Source organism: Aspergillus nomiae, assembly GCF_001204775.2.
Source record: "Aspergillus nomiae NRRL 13137 chromosome Unknown contig00089, whole genome shotgun sequence".
In the NCBI taxonomy this organism is placed as follows: domain Eukaryota; kingdom Fungi; phylum Ascomycota; class Eurotiomycetes; order Eurotiales; family Aspergillaceae; genus Aspergillus; species Aspergillus nomiae.
Window position 1 is genome coordinate 1 of NW_015378144.1, and position 19,549 is coordinate 19,549.

The 19,549-nt window shown below is 49.4% G+C and overlaps 9 protein-coding genes across 9 annotated transcripts; 4 read left to right on the top strand and 5 right to left on the bottom strand.

Moving 5' to 3' along the window:
* Positions 1-56: 56 nt before the first annotated feature.
* On the top strand, positions 57-917 carry ANOM_003749 (uncharacterized protein; the record flags this gene model as incomplete). Its single annotated transcript, XM_015549006.1, has 1 exon — positions 57-917. One exon carries the CDS (start codon positions 57-59, stop codon positions 915-917), a length of 861 nt encoding a protein of 286 aa, XP_015408114.1.
* Positions 918-1,169: 252 nt separating this feature from the next.
* Positions 1,170-2,053, bottom strand: ANOM_003750 (SDR family NAD(P)-dependent oxidoreductase; the record flags this gene model as incomplete). The annotated part of the gene is made up of 2 exons (XM_015549007.1): positions 1,170-1,629; positions 1,692-2,053. The coding sequence occupies 2 exons, from the start codon at positions 2,051-2,053 to the stop codon at positions 1,170-1,172; spliced, it is 822 nt and encodes a 273-aa protein (XP_015408131.1).
* A 758-nt stretch (positions 2,054-2,811) lies between these two features.
* Positions 2,812-3,812, bottom strand: ANOM_003751 (class II fructose-bisphosphate aldolase; the record flags this gene model as incomplete). The annotated part of the gene is made up of 3 exons (XM_015549008.1): positions 2,812-3,076; positions 3,140-3,649; positions 3,724-3,812. 3 exons carry the CDS (start codon positions 3,810-3,812, stop codon positions 2,812-2,814), a joined length of 864 nt encoding a protein of 287 aa, XP_015408132.1.
* Positions 3,813-4,411: 599 nt separating this feature from the next.
* Positions 4,412-5,365, bottom strand: ANOM_003752 (class II aldolase/adducin family protein; the record flags this gene model as incomplete). The annotated part of the gene is made up of 2 exons (XM_015549009.1): positions 4,412-5,016; positions 5,080-5,365. 2 exons carry the CDS (start codon positions 5,363-5,365, stop codon positions 4,412-4,414), a joined length of 891 nt encoding a protein of 296 aa, XP_015408129.1.
* A 446-nt stretch (positions 5,366-5,811) lies between these two features.
* On the top strand, positions 5,812-8,665 carry ANOM_003753 (fungal specific transcription factor domain-containing protein; the record flags this gene model as incomplete). The annotated part of the gene is made up of 9 exons (XM_015549010.1): positions 5,812-5,879; positions 6,859-6,952; positions 7,010-7,164; positions 7,215-7,379; positions 7,440-7,643; positions 7,696-7,906; positions 7,987-8,154; positions 8,237-8,467; positions 8,525-8,665. 9 exons carry the CDS (start codon positions 5,812-5,814, stop codon positions 8,663-8,665), a joined length of 1,437 nt encoding a protein of 478 aa, XP_015408130.1.
* Positions 8,666-8,802: 137 nt separating this feature from the next.
* On the bottom strand, positions 8,803-9,905 carry ANOM_003754 (uncharacterized protein; the record flags this gene model as incomplete). The annotated part of the gene is made up of 3 exons (XM_015549011.1): positions 8,803-9,365; positions 9,431-9,508; positions 9,563-9,905. Coding segments are annotated over 3 exons (975 nt in total), but the record flags the coding sequence as incomplete, so codon positions are not given.
* A 2,808-nt stretch (positions 9,906-12,713) lies between these two features.
* On the top strand, positions 12,714-16,283 carry ANOM_003755 (putative fumarylacetoacetate hydrolase; the record flags this gene model as incomplete). The annotated part of the gene is made up of 5 exons (XM_015549012.1): positions 12,714-14,451; positions 14,507-14,701; positions 14,748-14,824; positions 14,881-15,118; positions 15,188-16,283. 5 exons carry the CDS (start codon positions 12,714-12,716, stop codon positions 16,141-16,143), a joined length of 3,204 nt encoding a protein of 1,067 aa, XP_015408128.1. The 3' UTR covers positions 16,144-16,283.
* Positions 16,284-16,792: 509 nt separating this feature from the next.
* ANOM_003756 (putative protein RDR1) lies at positions 16,793-18,553 on the top strand (the record flags this gene model as incomplete). Its single annotated transcript, XM_015549013.1, has 1 exon — positions 16,793-18,553. One exon carries the CDS (start codon positions 16,793-16,795, stop codon positions 18,551-18,553), a length of 1,761 nt encoding a protein of 586 aa, XP_015408103.1.
* A 106-nt stretch (positions 18,554-18,659) lies between these two features.
* On the bottom strand, positions 18,660-19,132 carry ANOM_003757 (cytochrome b5-like heme/steroid binding domain-containing protein; the record flags this gene model as incomplete). Its single annotated transcript, XM_015549014.1, has 3 exons — positions 18,660-18,784; positions 18,865-18,966; positions 19,033-19,132. The coding sequence occupies 3 exons, from the start codon at positions 19,130-19,132 to the stop codon at positions 18,660-18,662; spliced, it is 327 nt and encodes a 108-aa protein (XP_015408126.1).
* Between the last annotated feature and the right edge of the window lie 417 nt (positions 19,133-19,549).

Consider the following 19,549-nt stretch of genomic DNA (forward strand, 5'->3'; position numbering starts at 1 on the left):
CCAATTCGTGGTGGTCATCATCCTTCGTCCACGCATCAGACGACCATGACTACTTGATGGTTGCCCACGTCGTTTCGCGGGACCCGAATGTCTCGACAGCGCTACTGCGTGCCTCTATCCTAAACATCAATGACACAGAATATTACCGACAGGTCAGTTGGCTATACAACGGATCTAGTAGACCTGTTCACGCACACAATGAGCCTCCTGGCGTGGCTACGAAATATTTCGGATTTGTGTCTGTGGATCCAGGCAATCCTCTGGACAGAATGCGTATTTGGTGTATCACTGAGCGCGTTGAGTTGAACCTCACCTTTCAGTTGTCTGCTCCGGTCATCTTGAATGGAGGTACTGGGACATTTCTGTTTGGCGATGAGGCTACGTTTCAATGGTCAATGCCTGCTGGAATCACCGATGGCCATTTTACTGTCAATGAAAAGTTTCTCACCATTGACTCCGCTCGTTCTTTAACATGGTACGATCGTCAACTCATGTGGCCGACGAGTGGACCGTCGAAATCGAACTGGACGTGGTTTGAAATACACCTCGGCGAGCAGACAATGTCTATCTGGGCTTGGGATACCGTTGATGGACAGCGCCTCCGGTTTGCAACGGTCAGGGGTGAGCCGGGAATACACCAAGTACTTGCCGTCACTGAGTTCACACCGTCAAGCCGCCAGTGGACTTCCCCCTGTTCTAAGGCTAGCTATTCTCTTGATTGGGTCGTGGCTCTGGCTGATGGAACCACGCTGGAACTATCCAGTGTTCGCGATGACCAAGAGTTGTGCGACGAGGAAGGAACTATTGCAACGTATGAAGGATACATTAACGTAGCCGGCACCCGGGGTGGCCACCCTATTTCCGCGTACGGGTTGGTTGAGATAGTGCCAGCGGGAATGATAAAGAAGCCAAGTTGACTTATAACGCCATAAGGTTTTCAGAGCTCAGGACTTTGACCAGTGAATTCTCCGTGTTATCAAGACTTGCCAGGGAATGTTCGACTTTCGTTTCAAGAGAAGTACTTTCACGCCATGGTCCATCGCGCATTATCAATGCGGACAGCTGGGATAGGAACCTACAAGCCTCTCAGAGTTAGATACTGTAGTTCTACATATTCTCATGAGATTAATTTTATTTAAAACATCCATACCACGCGTAATTACAAAATCTTAACCAGTAGAAGAGGTGATGCCGCCATCCACAACAATCTTCTGCCCGGTAATGTAGCGAGCCGAATCCGAGAGCAAAAAGGCAGCGCAGTTGGCAACATCGAAAGAGTCGCCCATGCGACCCATTGGAACTGCCTTGTTTCTTTTCGCAATGAACCCTTCCAAGTCCCCACCTGCATACTTGTCTGCAAGGTAGCTGACCAATGGTGTGTGCATCAGCCCTGGTACAACCACATTCAGACGGATGTTGCGATTGGCGTAGATTACAGCGGTAGCTTTGGTAAACTGGATGACAGCGGACTTGGTGGCAGAGTATGCAACCTGAGGCTTTCCAATATACCGAATCCCAGCAATCGAGGCAACATTCACAATGGCACCATCGCCTTGCTTTTCCATGATCGGGAGAACTTCATGGCAGCAAAGGTAGACCGACTTGAGATTAATATCAGTCTGGGCGTCCCTATTTCCCAGAGAGCATTAGATTCATAATTTTCATCTCACAGTCTTGCTCTATATACTTACCAGACTTGCTCCGTCATATCAGCAGGACCGCCTGGCTCCGAACGGCCAACATTGTTGATCAGGATATCGATGCGCCCGAACTTTGCCACACATTCCTCGACCATCCGTTTCACATCTTCAGAGGATGTAACATTTGCTGTCGTTACCTCACACACGCCGCCCTCGGCCTCAATACGCTGTTTGGTGTGCAAGGCAGGCTCGAGGTGTAGATCGCAGCCAAAGATTTTGGCACCGTTACGACTCAAGACTCGTGCTGTTGCGGCACCATTTCCCCACATCTGGGGGTCCCCCATTTGGCCAATGCCAGTGACAAGGGCAACCTTGCCCTTGAGTTCGGGGAACGTACCGATGTGATCCGTCATGGCTGGACTGGTTATATCTGTTTTGATCAAGAGGAATATTGAGGTATATCAACGGACGGGGCGGGGCATTATATAGAGCTATTTCCTATATGAGGATGGAAGACGATCTTGGCCTAATAGAAAGATCTACAGGCATGTATATGTCACAAATCATACTTGTGGCAGGTAAAATCCATCTTCTCCGCCAACTCGGAGTTCCAAGATTTCTCGGAATTTCCACCAAAAGTTCCGCGGAAATGATAATTCAGTCCCCACCATCACTATATGCATTCTTCACTCTGTGACCACAATTTTGACAAATGGATGCTGCTGCGGAGTATGATTCCGCGGGCATTTAATGGGATTCTAAGAGATTTGACCAGAGATCGATCGTATGGTAAGCATCATCTGTTCGCTTTTCGCATCTTCCAAATACACGCTCATCCGGGAAGTAAAGAACTACGTAGGTAGACAGAGTGAAATATTCGGAACGATATCAGCTTTCCTAGAGCAGATATCTTTGTAGATGATGCTGGATGCAACAATGTAGCGTGCACAAATCCTGGTTAATATGAAAGCTTGTTAACACTTGAAGTTATACGTCAACAATTGAAGATTAACCAGCAATTTAAAGCTTGCAATGAAAAAAGACGACATTTTCATCTTTATTAGAATTGGCTAATACGATGAAGATATTCTGTTTGAATATATTCTATGTGGATATCCATAATTATTTCCTCATACGGAGGATCCCTTGACCAGAATGTCGTTTGGACCAGTTATGCCTTGCCAGAAGATCTGAAAAGATCCATGACACGCTGCACAGACTTGGCATAAACATCAACGGCCTGGACCTTGAGCACTGTCAATTCCAATTTCCCAGCATTCTCAGCGACAAACTTCGTATAATCATCGCGCACTGTTCGGTTGACGTTGATCTTCGAAACTCCACAGTCAATTGCCTTGAGGAACAGTTCATCCGTAACAGGGTGCGTCCCATGCAGTACAAGTGGCTGTTCGACACTTTTCGAAATCTTACGGAGACTGGTATAATAAAAGGTTAAGGTCAGAGCAAATTCACCCACAATACTAGCGAAACCGGCTTACAGAGATGTATCCCACGACTTTTCGGCACCACCAGGTCCGTAGCCTCCATGAATGTTGCCGAAGCTTGGGGCAAGGAAGTCGGCACCAGTCTCTTCCATGAACTGTCTAGCATCCTCGGGGTTTGTAAAGACGGTCCCTAGGTCCACCTTAGGGAGGCCATCTTCCCCGCCCTCTATCCGTCCCATCTCGACCTCAATGGATATCCCGAGCTCGTGGGCCCGTTTGATATTCCGTGCACAGATTGCGACATTCTCCGCCTCTTCCATTGTGGAACCGTCAATCATGATCGAATCAAATGGAAGAGTTAGGGCTAATTCCACGTCCTCGGGCTTGATGCAATGATCAAGATGCACGGCAATTGGGACCGAGGCAGCATGAGCAGAGTTGACTACATAACAGACAAATTCAGGGCCTTGGAAATGCAGGGTCCAGGGGAAAAGCTGGATAATTGCCGGCGATCTTTTGGCCTCTGCAGCGCGAATGACGGCCATCACACCGTCACAATTGTAGCTGCGTAGGGTTCGAAAGAATCAGCTTACGTGGGTTTCAACCCAGTATTACCTTGCAGAAGGTGACATGCATACCAGTTGTACGCACCAACAGCATATTTGCCCTCCTTGGCGGCCTGTAGAATGGAACGAGTACGGTTGCTTGTAATCGATGGGTTGACCATGGTGTGAGATCGCGTATGAGGGGAAAGTCGGGATAGAAATTGAATTAAGATCTACGTTGACAACTTAGCGACTGACTGCGGTCATTGAAGCGAAGGTGATTAAATAGAACCCTGTAAGGTGTGGATTGGGTACATGCTACCCCAAGTTTAAGACTGTCTTCAAGTTCTCCAACGCTCGGAGAATCCTGACCGGAGCGGAAATTGAACCGGAAATTGAACGGATCTTAGGTCCACGCACAGAGGCTCGTAAACCACTAGGTTTAACTCCGACTATGTTCCAGCCGAATGGCTAAATGTAAACATGATCTTTTGGGTATTGTAGTAGTATGTTGTGTCTTGCGAGCCATTATTTCGTCTTCACAGCTCTGTAGTGATTCTTCGCTAGGCCGTAGGCGAGACACTACGCCTACCATGTTTCAATATTATGTATAATAAGCAGAAATCCAGAAGAATATGCGAATCATCAAGAAGCATAGGTAGCACGCAAGATTACTGTTCAATGTTCGTGAAAGAAAGAAGAAAGCTAATGTTTATCTACAAAATGTCTGCATGTTTGTCCACACATTGGTATCCCAGTTCCGCTCGTGAATCAGATCGTATCAAAGAAGGAAGTTGCCATTAGTTTTGGCAACCTGCTCATCATAGTATGGTTGAAATGCCAGCCAGCCCTTCTCGGGGCCACCCACCTGGAGTGCTGCATAAGCAGCCTCATCGTCATCGATGATGATTTTCTTGTAACCAGCTGCAGAGGCTGCATCTGCTAATAGCTGCGCATGGCACGTCTTGTCCAGGCTCATGAACCAGAATGCTGCCTCATCAACACTCTGACCTACGGTGAGCAAGCCATGATTCTGGAGAATAGCAGCTTTACCCTGGCCCAGGGCCTTGGCTATGCGCTGTCCCTCTTCTCGGTCTAAAATGACACCTCTAAAGTCGCGGTAAACACCGTGACTCTTGTAGAAACGAAGTGCGTCCTGCGTTATCATATCGAGCTCCCGACCAAAAGCCGCAAATGCCTTGCCAGCAACGCTGTGGGCGTGGCAGGCTGCATGGACGTCAGGGCGAGCCTTGTGGATCTCGGAGTGAATAGCAAATGCTGGGGCATTAATGGGCTCGTCGCCTTCAACCACTAGGCCATCTTCATCTACCAATATCAGATCAGACACCTTGATCAGGGCAAAGTGAGCCGAGAGGGGGTTAATCCCTAGAGTGATTGTTAGTAACTATGTCAAGAGTTTTCCGATTCCAGTATATCATAATAACTCACAAAAGTGGTCGGTGAGAATAGGGTCTCTAACTGAAATGTGCCCCGCGACGCCCTCATCGAAGCCACGGTCTGCAAAGACCCGGAAGGCTGCAGCCAAGTGTTGCTTGCGGTATAATCTTTCTTCCTCCAGCGTGTCAAACTTGGGATAGCTTCTGATCTTCAGATCTCTGCCATCCTTGGTTTTTCCAAGAACTTGTAGCTGGGACGGGGTTGCTCTTTTGCTATCGGGCGTGGCAGAGGGGGTCTTCTGCTGGATGGGGTCATTTCCAACCACCGATGGCGCCATGGCGGACGATGCCCTCTCTAGTTATCTCTCAAGAAGATGGAAAAATCAGGTATTGTTGGGCTAGCAGGCTCCAGCTCGGGTGATCGAACGAGGGTGTCGAGGTCGGAGAAGCACTCGATATGCATGGAATTTTATAAAGTCCGGGGTAAATACAAGCCGAGACCCCGCACTTTGATCTACGCAGCCCACTTGAGCAGGTGTCGCACGACATCCTCGGCGATCAATGGACAGTTGCCGAGCATCTCCAGACTCCAGTGCCGGAATAAATTCTCCGCGGAAGTTGGTGGAGATGCGGGCGCTTTTCCGCGCACATGACAACGTCTCTACTTGGACATCAACACCTTTTTTTCCGGTGCGAGCATTCTCAGCAACCAAGTCGCCGCCTTTTCCGTTTCCTGTTCAGATTATCCAAAGATATATTCCCGCTCATTCTACTTCCTGTAAACATGGCAGGCGGCACGGAATCCCCAGGGAGCGGAAATCTCCCCAGCCGGGCACAGAAGGCACCCAAAAAGTATGTGACTCGTGCTTGTGATGAATGCAAGAGGAGAAAATGCAAATGCGACGGTTTAGAGGTACCGAATCTTGTCTCAGCCTCACTAGTGGGGGATACTAATCCCCTTTTGTAGCCCTGCTATCGTTGCGTATCTATGGGACTCGGTACGTTCCGTGTGCATGAGAAAATGCGCTTAGATGCTGTGGGTGGGAACGCTAAGAAATGTCAATCTCCAATGGGTAGACTGTGCATATCATAGCTCATATAATCGCGTTCAGAAGCGAAAAAGAAATGTGAGTGTTGCTGCCATTACCACCTGTCTTGGCTTGCCAATAGCTCTTCTTGAGTAGGAAAGAAGTTTGTCTCCGAGAGAAAGACCGCAGCCATTACGCACTGCTGGTGCGCGTCCGCAGGGAACAGAAGGACAACAGCAGACAGAGGACGACGATAAAGGTAAGTTCTTTCTAGTCCATGAGTTCCTCCTCTCACTTATCTCTCTTTCTCATTTGACTACACAGGGGATGCGAGCACACACACATTCCTGAGTCGGGTATACAGTCACCTTAAATCTGTGGGCCAATCCTTACCACGGAATCTGTCCCGGCCGGCGAGGAGGTTCTCAGCGAATATCCTTTGAGCGCCTCTCTAATTCCCCTGGACCGACGACTAGCAGAGGAGTACATCGATTGTTTTCATAGTCACTCATGTGCGACTTATCGCTATATTCCCCGAAGTCAGAGCAAGGAATTTCTCCACAAGCTCTATTCCGAGGATGAAAGTTTCTTGCAAGATGATGCCAGTATGGCGGTTATTTTGTTGATCCTTGCCGTTGGGTGAGCTATTGTCAGCCCATGTTTAGGCTATAGTGGAGTTGATTGATGAGTTCAGGTGCATTTGGTACCCTTCTTTGCACAATCGCGACATATTCGAGTATAAGACCAAAGCGTAGTCTTCTCTTCCTGATTCATTCCATCTACCAGTGCTAACACCCGCAAAGTTCGCGGCTCTACGAAGCCGCACAATCAAGGCTGGAGAAGGCAACATCCGTATTTCCGCCATCGATTCTAGTGATGCAAGCGCACTGCCTTAAAGTGAGTGTGTCACAATCTGTCATGACGCCTGGTCAGCTAACTTTTAATGGCATACAGTGCCAATTCCTCCTAGCAGTCAATATTTTCAACAGCGCTTGGCTGGCAGTAGGGACTGCTGTCCGCCTTGGTCAGATAGTTGGTTTCCATAAAGCCAAAGCTACGGCTTCCACTGGTCTAGATGAGTTCACCCGCAGGGGTGTGTTTTGGTCATTGTATATTATGGACCGGTAAGGCATGCCGAAAGATTTTTAAGCACATATAGGCTAATAGAAGTATTGAGATATCTCTCTGCCGCTCTTGGACGCCCAATGATGATAACTGACGACGACATCACGATACCATACCCAGAGGCTGCGCTGTCATCCTCGGATAGAATGGACGGTCCTCATGAAGCCAAGACCGTCCCCGGAATCGTTGCACACATAAAGTCAGCACCTCCCTGTTATCACGTCAGAGTAAAGTGACTTACATTAACCTCGATATACAGACTTGCTCGGATCACAACGCAAGTACTTAGGAAGCTTTATGGCTCGAAGAAGCACGATAAGGTCGCCCGGAATGAGTCGGTTTCCCAAATCGAAGCACAGCTCAGCCAGTGGTTAGATGAAACCCCGGGATTCTTCAACCCGCAAGAGCAATTCGGCCAGAAGGAAAGCGAAGTCTTTTATGATGTCCCCTGGATATTCAAGAGGTATTTAAATGGTGTAAAGTGTCTCGAAAAGCTTCTTAATAATCACATACAGGCAACAACGCACTATTCGTGCTGCTTTCTCCTTCACGTGCATGCAACTATACCGAGGGTACTTGTTGGACGAGTTTCTTCAGGCAAATTTTCATGATCGGCCCGCTTTAACCCCAGAGCCACCGGTACGGAAATGCATACAGGCTGCGTTGCAAATGGCGTTGTTTGCTGCAGAGATCAAAGAAGATGCTACATACAACTCAGTCTTTTGGGTATATCGTTTTCCTTTCTTTTAGTTGTTGGTTTTGCTCTCTAATTGGCATCTCACTGACTTATCTGATTATTTTCTAAGACAACATCTTACTTTACCTTCTGCGCTATCTCCATCTTAACAGTATATCTTACCTTATACCCGGAGATCGAAAACCGTGCCGCTATTGAGAGCGTCCTGGAGGAGGCGATAGAGGGCCATCGAAAGCTTGACAATAGCATGAATAAACATTCTCAAAAATTACTAGAAGTAAGTTCCCTGAGGCTCGGAAATATGGCCGGGTCATCTTTTACCATCAGCTATTGACATAACCTTGGCACTGCTTGTGAAGAATACCAGGGCTATTGCGCAGCGGGCATTTAGATCATCCAGGACCAGGCTAAGATCTTCGGCTGACAATAATAGAACAACTATTGTACCCAGTGATGCAAATGCATCCGTTGCCGTGGAACAACAAAATCCGCCATCAGACTCTGTCCACCCACGGTTAGATCCACGGGAAGCATGGGAGGATACCCAAGGCGCAGTAAACAACATTGAAGAAGGCCCGGCCCCTGATGTGGTAAGTCTCCCCTCATCGATACTTTCACAATGGACGCTAAGTGGCCCTTCCGGTCAGTTTGAGCTTGCAGACATCGTCAATGGTGATGACCTAGATTTCATCATGGATCTTGGCTTTGATGCCTCACCATTCAATCATCTCGACCCACTTCAATATTTCGTTGCCAATAGGCCGTCAAGGCCAGGGCCGCAGGCGTGAATCTTGCATTAGGGCGGAAGTTCTTTATTCATAGTTACAATAGTAGTCACTGAGCAATACGCACTGGCTTGATCTAAATCACCTTACACATATAACGGTAACTTTATATGCCCCAATTCCATTTGATGATCCGGCCTTTAGAATACAGCAATTGCATTCGGAGGGCTGGCCACGCCACCGGGTACCTTCAGTGGCACACTCGAGAGGAAAAAGGTATATCTCCCGGTTGCCCTACAGTGCTGGGAGAGCCGTTCGAGGTCAAATAATTCTCCAATAGGACAGCCCCAGCCGGCAAGCACCCATTCGTGCAGGTTGTACCGAGGATCAGCATGAGGACCGCGAATCGGTGCCCGCTCGAAGCTGGGCGCATCCCCCGCCACTGCCCCAAACTGGTGCTTCCAGAGCCATCGTAGTGTTTTCTCGGTTGCTTCCACTCCAATAAAATCCGGAGACGGTCGCTGTGCCAGGTTTATTCTTTCCTGCTCATTCAGTTCATTATACGCGGCGGTGAATCCACTGCGAATGAGTAAGATATCCCCTGGGTGAATCTGGATTTGGAAATCTTTAACCATGGCCTCGAGACTTTCGACCGTGATTGGGGTCGATGATAAAGACTGGATCTGGAGATTCTTGCTAGCCGCCCACTGAGCGTAGTCAAGGAGCACGCCGCGTCCAGTTATTCCTCCTGCCTCCGCGACAGCTGATTATTACGACTGTCAGCTCGTTGCGTCGGGTGGATAGGTGAGCTTCTGTGAAATAACTTACTGTGCAGACCGATTATATCAGAAGACTCTATGTCTGCTTGAGTTACATTGTTATAAAATCGACGAGACTTCTGGTGAGCTGTGACCAGAGATCAGCATTTGAATACAGTGAGTCGAAGCAATTCATTCATACCGTAGTGCCTAAAGCCATCCCACTGACTAGAGCTCTGTGTATTGAAAGTCAAGATGTCGTCGTTGATACAATTCGGGCTCCTATGCACAATCTCCTGGTGAAAGCCCTTTCTACCGAAACTCGGATGTGATGGCATACTTAGAAGCCAGTCGAGCGATATGCGCACGCCAGTCTGGATCTCCTTTGCTGCGCGGACAATTGTGTCGGGCGTGATCAGGTTCAGTGTGCCCAGTTCATCCTGATCTCCGAATCTGCCCCAAGCATTTCCTGGTGGCCCTTCCGGGTCCAATGGGAGATCTTCAAAAGCAGGCGTCATTGCACCCAAGTCAACCAAAACAGAAATTCCTAGTGGGAAAGTTTGTAAAGACAAGGGATCAAATAGGTGCTTCAGATTCAGACATCCCTCGGAAATCCCGATTTTAAATGGCGGGGTTCGGGTAACTTTTATTCCACGGAAATGGGAGCGGAGATATGTATCACGCCAAATGGAAAGTCCGTATGTTCCGCACACATTCTCCGCTAGTTAATGCTGGAGAAGAAAACAGCTACCAGTCAGGATCTAGGAAATGGCGTACGGTGACGCCTGTAAGGCCCCTGGGTCTCCATAGAGCAGAATACCCCATGGGGTGACTACGTCAGCGGTGGAGTATACGCATCCAGGCTTCTGGCTGGCAGAATCTTGACTGCATAAAGAGACGCTTAATCCCTATCACTTCTTCGTTCGGGTGTGAAAAGCTACTATCGCAGGAACAATATGAATAAAGAAGATCGTCAAGCTTCGTCCCGGCTCTCCAAGACATCTAAACCTGGCAAGGAGGGTCAAGCAGTCCTCAAGATCTCAAACCTGAGGATCGAGCCATTGAAACGTGTCTAGTTCGTCGTATAGATTTTCTTATCTTGCCATTGGCGATCCTGGTCTATTTGTTGAATTATGTGAATAGGTAGGAGTGGCATTCTTGCCTCATTCTTGTCTCATCCTATACATAGTAGACATTGGCTGGGAGACTAAATACTAACAACTATGCCTCAGCAAGGCTCCAAGGCCTCGAGACCGGCCGCGGCCTTGGAGGGGTCCAGTACAAAATTGGCCTTTCGGTTATGTATATCAGCTACTTCCTTGCTCAAGTTCCTAAACGGGCCGCCGCCATTGCGGTCATGAATGGATTGGGCAATTCAGCTTCAATCTGGACACCCTTCACCTATTCTACCAATGACCTCCCTATTACCGGACGGTGTTTGGCATAAGTGCTGGCCTTCAAATTAATGCCGCAGGGCTTGCGTTGTTGCGATTCCTTCTCACCCGCGAGAACAAGTTGCTGACAAGGTTTGAATATGGGAACACTCCATTGTACGAGACTGAAATGGAAAGGTTGCGTCGTCCAGCCACTGTTGAGGGCGTTGATATCGAAACTGCACGACAACTCCGAAGGGGATTCATCTTTATGATTTAAAAAGCGATTTGCTGCGAATCAATCGTAGGAATTGCTTCGAGGCAGAGTCTGTCTATATATATTTATTTCATGTGTCCTAGCGGGGAAAATATATATTCACAGGACCGTCGAAAAGTTGTCTCCTTGCTCTATCCAGTGAATAATACTTATGCAAATAGTTAACAGTCCGTGGAATATTTGCAAAATCGGTCAACTATATTCTTTATATCCACAAAGTCGTCGATAGGATGTGGTCGTTTAGTCCTCTCAGTGATAGTGGTGACTTTTGCGTGACTGCATTACGCTTTGATTGATATTGTCAAGTAAGATAGATCTTTCAACAACATCCGATGTGGTGTAATGGCTAACATCGCTGTCTCTCACACAGCAGCTCGGGGTTCGATTCCCCGCATCGGAATAACTTTTTGATTTTTCGTCTTTTTGTTTACTTTTTGTGGATCCCTCGTTGCCCAGCACCTCCAGAACGGCCGTGGTGATCCTGACGCACGTTCATTTTTCCTCCTACCCGGAGCACATCTATGAGACTACCAAACAACTCTTGTACCACGCTCCACTTGCACACAATTCATCTCTATATTGTATTGTAGCTGTCTATCGCCGGAGGCAATAGAGGAGTGGAGCCATCGAGACAGCTGATATTTCCCAAATCAGGCCCTCCGTACTGTGACCTACATACGCCCCTTCGGGTAGGAAATATTCTCTTCCACAACCAGAAGAGTTGTCTTGACCCCTGCGAGTCACCGTATGGCTTCACATGTTGATTTCCATATCACATAGCTGCTCTGAAACTATCTTCCAACCATGTAGCAAAAGGTACTCAGCTTTTTTCATCCAAGTCAGTGTGGCCGAGTGGTTAAGGCGACAGACTAGAAATCTGTTGGGTTCGCCCGCACAGGTTCAAATCCTGTCGCTGACGTTGAAATTCGAAAGCTTGCTTTCCTTTCTTTTTTACTCTCCCTCTTTTGTGAGACCCATTTTTTAGGATGGGTCCCAATTGTCGTGTACGATTAAGGCGTCCTTACAGACAGCTCATGAGATCCGCCTCACATGGTTCCATCTGGGCCGCCATGCCCTTTCGCCACAACGTCAAGCCTTCTGGAACAGCAAATGTACCCTTTCACGTGGGGGTTAGACTTGGATATGCAATCAAAGTACCTCTTCCTAAAAGGAGGTGAGACACCAAGCACCAAGACCGGTGCAAGAGCTAGTTAGGGCTCAGTGCTCCGCAGAATGACCGGAAGTAAGGTGCTGACGCTGACAAGCAACCTGCTAGGGATGACGTACAGGAGCGGAGAGTTCTTTGTGCAGCAATATCCGCTAGCTCCTTGCGCAAGAGCATGCAGAGTCTCCATAGGACTCCATTGTTATTCGTCTCTGTCGCTCATTGTCGTCTGGAATGTCCGGGATGTCGGGAGGTCACGAGGGACAAGTTCCCGCATTACCCGCAAAGGCCTTCAACTTTACCACTCTTTCCGATATCCATCCTAAAATTCGAATATCGCCGGTATCAGTGAGAGTGAGGAGCACGGATGCTGCGGTACAATGCATGGGGTAGATACTGCGTTTCTCTCAACCATGACCGGGAAGTGGTTTGAGGAGTATGCATTTAAATCGAGGCGCCCTTCTTCTTACTTTGCGCTGGATGTGTATGTCCTGAATAACATATTGCTTTGTACTATACGAGAGAAACGCGATTCACAATGGCTCCTGGAGTCCTCACCAATGGTTTCCATGACCATACTACACCATCGTCGACCCTTCCCACGCGCCGACGCCCGTATCCCCACGAAGGCCTCCGGTTCGATCCCAAACTTAAACCCAAATCGTATCGCATGACTGGCACCTCACCGAACTCAAAGGTACTCTTCCTGGATGTGAACATTCTCGACTCGACTGGGAATGACCCATATCGTGGCGATGTGCTGATCCATGGGGAGCGCATTGTCTCGGTTGGGTCAGTCCCCGACGTTGAAGCGCTTCGCCATGATCCAAAGGTCCGTGTCATCCAGGGTCGTGGACGCACTCTCATGTCTGGTCTCGGGGATGCACATACACATTGGACATGGAACAATATCGCTCTGGAGCTGCTGGGTGACATTGGCGTAGAGGAGCACACTCTGATCACAGCACGCTCGGCGCTTTGTTATCTGGACTCCGGCTACACCATGTGCTATGGCGCCGCATCTGCCAAAGATCGCCTGGACTGCGTCGTCCGAGATGCTATCAATCGCGGTACTTTGCCTGGACCGAGACTTCTGGCAAACGGCAGAGAGATCGCCAAGCGAGAGGGTGAGCTTGCGGCCGGAATTACTGCCTTTGCCGATGGCCCGTTGGAAATGCGAGAGGTGATCAGGCATCATGCTAAGATCGGTGTTGATCAAATCAAATTGAGTATGTCGGGCGAAGCGATCACCGAAACTGTATCGGCCGAGGAATGTTTCTTCACCGATGAGGAAACCGCCGCTTGTGTGGATGAGGCCCATCGCAATGGGATTAGGGTTTGTTCCCATGCACGGGCCCGAGACTCGGTGATCCAATGCGCCAGACACGGCGTCGACGTCATTTACCATGCCTCATATACCGATGAAGAGGGCATGCAGATGCTCGAAAAGGTTAAAGACCGGGTTGTCGTTGCTCCCGCACTCAACTGGCTCTATGCCACCGTTTATGAGGCGGAACCCTTTGGGTATTCCATGGAGAAAGCTGAGCAAGTTGGGTACCGGAAAGAGTTGGAGACAGCCACAAAGGCCTTGAAGGAGATGCACAAGAGAGGTATCACCGTCCTTCCGGGAGGCGACTATGGCTTTGCCTGGTGTCCTCATGGGACGTACGCTCGGGATCTTGAGCACTTTGTGAAGCTACTGGACTTTACGCCGATGGAATCCATTGTCGCTGCAACCGCTGGAATAGCCAAGCTGTTTATGCAGGAGGACGAGCTGGGCAAGATCCTTCCCGGGTATTACGCCGATTGCATTCTTGTCGATGGGGATCCTCTGAAAGATATTGCGGTGCTTCAAGACCATTCCAAGTTGGATGTGATTATGATCAACGGCCGTATCCACAAAGCTCAGCCGATGGAGTTCCTCAATATGACTACGGCACCTCCATCATTGCAAGAGGAAAAGAGCTACTTCAATTTTGTAGCTTTCGAAGACGACTTGGGACGGCCTCGCATTGGCCATCTCGATCATGCTGACTCCACAATCCAGCCGCTGACTATGGCTTCTGGCTCACCCCTTGCCAACCTGAGCCAAGCCATTGAACTGGGTGATGAAGGTGTTGTCCGCGCTGCGGAAACTCCATTCCCGCTAAGCTCAGTGAAGCTGTTGCCACCTCTCGCAGACCGAGATGTTCTCTGTATTGGCGAGAACTACCGCAAGCATATCAAAGAATACCAGGAAAGTGGCTATGCTGCGGCTGGCAGCAAAGTAACTGACAGTAAGTAATAATATCTCCACGAAGAAGTTATGCAGAAGATACTGAGAATATATAGGCCCCCAAGTCCCAACTGTCTTCACCAAGCGCAGTACTAGCATTACTGCTAGTGGAACGGACATCTATCCCCACCCTGGATTTACTAACACAATGGATTACGAAGGTGAACTGGGAGTCATCATCGGCAAAGCAGGTTTTTCTATCAAGGAGAAAGATGCAATGGATTATGTTTGGGGTTATACGATCATAAATGGTTAGTTTGTAGGACGACTTGAGAGAAGCCAACTAATTTGACCCAGATCTCTCCGCCCGTGAAAGACAGCGAGACCATCGGCAATATTTCATGGGGAAATCACCCGACACCTTCTGTCCTATGGTATGTTTGGTTTCATATCTCGCCCATCTGCATTTGGTTGCTAATTATTCTGTCAGGGACCGGTTGCTGTTCCAGCTGCAGCATTACCAGGAGAAATTCGAGTACAAACCCATGTCAATGGTGAAAAGCGTCAAGATGGCACCACAGCGGACCTGATTTTCTCGATTCCTAAGTTGATTGAGACGGTATCCAGTGGCATCACACTTCAGCCAGGCGACGTAATCGCAACAGGCACTCCACACGGCGTTGGTGTTGGCCACCATCCGCCAAAGTTCCTTAAGCCAGGCGACTTGGGTAAGCCCGGTCTCTCAAGTTCTTAGAAAGTATTTTCCTGGTGGCCAAAGCTAATATAAATTTCTCCAGTCGAAGTGAGCGTCACTGGTCTTGGAAAGCTTTCCAATCGCATTGCGGATCCTGGTAGCAAGAACCCTACTATCGATCGTGTCCTCCAAAAGCCATCGAGCATTCCAACTTACAACCTTGATCGGACTTGGGGCGGTGTTGGGTTAACAAAGGTCAGACCTGATCACTACATCAACGTCCGAGAATTGGGATCCCAAAGTCCGGATGCAGAAACAATCGTTTTCATTCACGGCCTTGGTGCCAACCTGGAGTACTACGCACCACTGATCCAAGCCGCTGGGCTCGACAAGGACTACCGTATCATTCTCTACGATCTCGAGGGACACGGCGCAACGCCCACCCGAGCCTCCTCAACTGCTACCTTGCAGACCTTCGCAAGAGACCTTGACCTGCTTTTCGCTGCCAAATCGATCAGATCTGCTACTCTTGTTGGCTGGTCCCTCGGTGGGCTGATTGCGATGTTCTTTGCAGAAAAGCACCCGTCTCGTGTCACGACGTTGGTCCTGCTGGGGCCAGGACCGACCCCTTTCCCAGAACCTGCCGTTGAAGTATTCACCAAGCGTGCTGCCCTCGTTCGCGAAAAAGGCATGGAAGCGTCGGGTGTGGCCAACGCTGTGGCCACGGCTGCCACCTCCAGCGTGACTAAATCGCGGCCCTTGGCCCTTTCCGCGGTGCGCCAATCCCTGTTGTCTACTCATCCGGAGGGCTATGCCAAGGGATGCATCGCGCTTGCGAGGTCGCGGGGTACAGTGATCACAGTGGAGAATCTGAGAATGCCGACTTTGATTGTCGCCGGAGAGGAAGATGCCATATCGCCAGTGAAGCTAGCCCAGGGTTACCGAAGCAAGATACCCAATTCGCAGGTAGAATTGCTGAAGGACGTGGGTCATTGGCATGTATTTGAGGACCTGGAGGGAACGGCACAGGCCATCAAGAGGTTCTTGGGGCGATTGTAACTTGTCTGCCCACAGATGGGAAAGGGCTTGCTTAATGATTCCGTGTATAATCTTTGGTTTTGGTTCTTTTTGTCTTTTATCCCAATGCTGTTATGGTTTACTTTTTACCTTCTCCAAAATCGACACCAATGATGTATAGTTCTCATAAGCTCCATTCAAGTAGCACCTCGTGCACATGATTCTGTACAGCCCTGAGTCACGCTGCAAAGTGACGTACAAGCCACCCCCTACAGGGGTCCCATTACTCGAAACGAGAAAGCGTTCATGCAGGTTCCATCGCCCCGAGGCTACCGAGCAAACGGGCGGTCTGGACTTTCCCCTCGTATTGCTTTAATAGCGAGCGTCGTCATTCCGGCCTAGTTTGAATGCTAATGATCCTTCGGCTCTGACAACAGCCTCCAGTTTGACCATATATCCGGGGCAGAGAAGGAGGGGAAAACAAAGAAATAAACTAGTCTTCCCCGCATTGATCCTTGTTATAACCTGTGGGTCCGCCCGTACTTTTTATACGTCTGACCCGACCAACCCTATCCCTTTCTTTCGTGGTTACGCATATTGTCGCCTTGCACGCTCTATGGCTTAGTCCCACAGTCCATATATGAGAAGAAAAGGTAGACTCGGTGATTTCAAGAGCAGTAGATCATATACAATGGACACCAACCCTCCCCCAGAGCAACCCCCACAAACCCGACGCCGCCGCACCCGACTCGCCTGCGAGGCGTGCAAGATCCGGAAACGCAAATGCGATGGCCAAACACCATGCGAATCCTGCAGTCGATATGATTACCGCTGCTGCTATGAGCCGCCTCCTCGCAAAAGGCGACTCACGACCGTAGCCGCCGGGCAAACATTCTCGCCACCAGTTACACTGCCATCACCCGGTCCAGCACCCCCTTCTACCGCTCCGGAACCCAGTAGCCGTTGGCCAACGGAGGAGAAATCAATGGAAGCCAACTCCGGTGTCCTCTTTCCACAGTTACTGGGCCTTAAACTGAGCCCCGACCATGCGCCTTCAATGCAGCACGGCTCGGGGTGGAACTTAGGTGTCCGCCGGAGTCCGCATCGTTCGGAAAAGAGCATTACCTGGATTTTGTCGCAGGCTGCGTGGCAGAATCTGTTTGCTGTTTACGTTGAGAAGATCCATCCCGTGTATGGGTTCTTGGATGTGGAGGTGGTGGCTGGGCAGGCAGGGAGGAGATGGGAGGATCCCTGTGCGTCAAACGAGTATGATGCCGTTCTATGTGGGGTGGGAGCGTTGGGATCACTGTTCTCGTCGCGGTCGAAAGCAAGTGAACAGGAACGACATCTGATTGACTGCGCCAAAGATATTCTCGAGACGACGAGTACGCTGGTTGTCAGCCCGGGCGTTCACGATGTCGAGGGCTGGTTGCTACGCACCATGTATCTGCGATGCCATTCCACGCCGCATGCTGCGTGGATAGCGTCGTGCACCACAATGCATATTGTCGAGGCGGCTGGATTACATCGTGAGTCCACTCGCGGCTCACTGGTTTATCCGGAGATTAACAACGGCGGCCAGCCGGAAAATGTGGAATGTAGGCGACGGCTGTTCTGGATTGCCAAGTTGCTCAATACATGGATTTCTTTCGAGTATGGTCGATCGCAGGTCGTCATCCGAGGGGCTCAATGCCCGCCTCCTACGCCAAAAGCCGGGGATCCCACAAGTGACCTCCTCTCGTTGTTCCAGCTATCAGAAAAGTTAGACCCCGACCAGACGGTCGACGTGTCGGAGTTGGAGGAGTCGCTTGTCCGGCTGGAAGGCTTTGAATTTGAGTCCGACGCTGTCATTCTCTCTCAGAGTGTGCTTTCCTTTACTATCTATCGCCGTCTGCAAATACTGAACTCACCCGCCAATATGACATCCGTCGTCGATCGGGTCATTCGATTAGGCTGCCGAGGCCTCGCCGCGTCGTCACGATCCATCGATGCCAGTTGTCCTTGGTGGCACGTCAGTAACGTTCCATTTCAGTTCACCTGTATTCTCCTCGCGATGGATACGCGAAAATCACTCGTCCACGTCAAGGACTCCCTCTCTACGTTGAAAAAAGCAGCCGACCACTTCGCGACACAGAAGGCGCGAAAAGCATACAAAAACATCGACTTCCTGGTCCGACTATCTCAAAAGCGTAAAGAACAGGACGCAGCTTTGCTGAACGAATCTGTAGGCTCGAATCAAGGTCGGCCAGATGGTTCTATGCCCCACGAGCAGTTGAATGGGTCTGCATCACCACTGGGGGGTACCGGTACGGAGGATACCTGGTCTGCGGACACGCTGCTTAATCCGATGGATCCGACTTCATTGAATTATAGCTATGACTGGGATATCTTTGTGCGTGATGCGTTGGATTTCTCGACTACGTTTCCGAGATTGGCGGAGCAGGAATATTGATTCTTTTTCCTGTTAATAGGCTGTGTTTACTGAATGTAATAACGACTTCTACTGCAGAAACAGTTTGTGAGATAAAATGATTGATTATATTATTATAATGCATACGCTATTCAACCCATTCTGGTTTAGAATACGGATTACTGACTCCCTCCGTCCACCCAACTCTTAGTTTCTCTAGTGATTTGTTTGCGAACACTTTGCGCCGTTCTCCATGAATAGCATGGTACTGCCCTGTTTGCAGCTTTAGTACTTACTCTTACTATATAGATAGCATTTTAAACATGCCCGACAGCTAACGAAGGGAAACATACATGAACAGTCAAATCCAGCGAACCGTCTCAACACAGCCTCGCCGCCGGGATGTCTTGATAGAAAGGATGTGCAGTCGTAGACAATGTCATCAATCACCAGCCCTGCTCATGTTAGTTCCATTGTACTTCCGCTTCAAAGGGCAATCGATGTAGGTGTAGTTAACGTACAAATCTCGGGGTTATCCACTCCATTCCGCTGCGAGACTTGGTCCGGGGAGATGTAGGGGAGGACTGTTTTGTTCTTTTTGTTTTCGTTCACACCGTACATGATTGGAAATGTCGTGAATTGAACCGAATATCTTGATATTTCAATGTAGATGATAGAGACGCCAGAAGTATAGGAAATGACTTATATAGGATAAGCTGTCACAAAACATGACGTCTCAACCACTACCACTCCCGCCCATGGTTCGAGTCCGGGGTAGAAACAAAAGGCAGGATCTTTCCCGGTCCCAGGACCCAGGAATCTGGGGCATATCCCTGTCTAGCTTGCTCATTAGTGGCAATTTGGCGCCTGTGGGGGTTACGTTGGCTTCGCATGGAGCGGGTGGAAAGGCTTCGGTGGGAAGAAAGGAGGGTATTGCGGGTATTGCGGGAGAGACTTGACCAGTCGGGTTTCTCGATATTGCCGTGGTTCTATGGGCATTGTGGACCGTGCATCATCGGTCAGTGCATTCCAAATGTC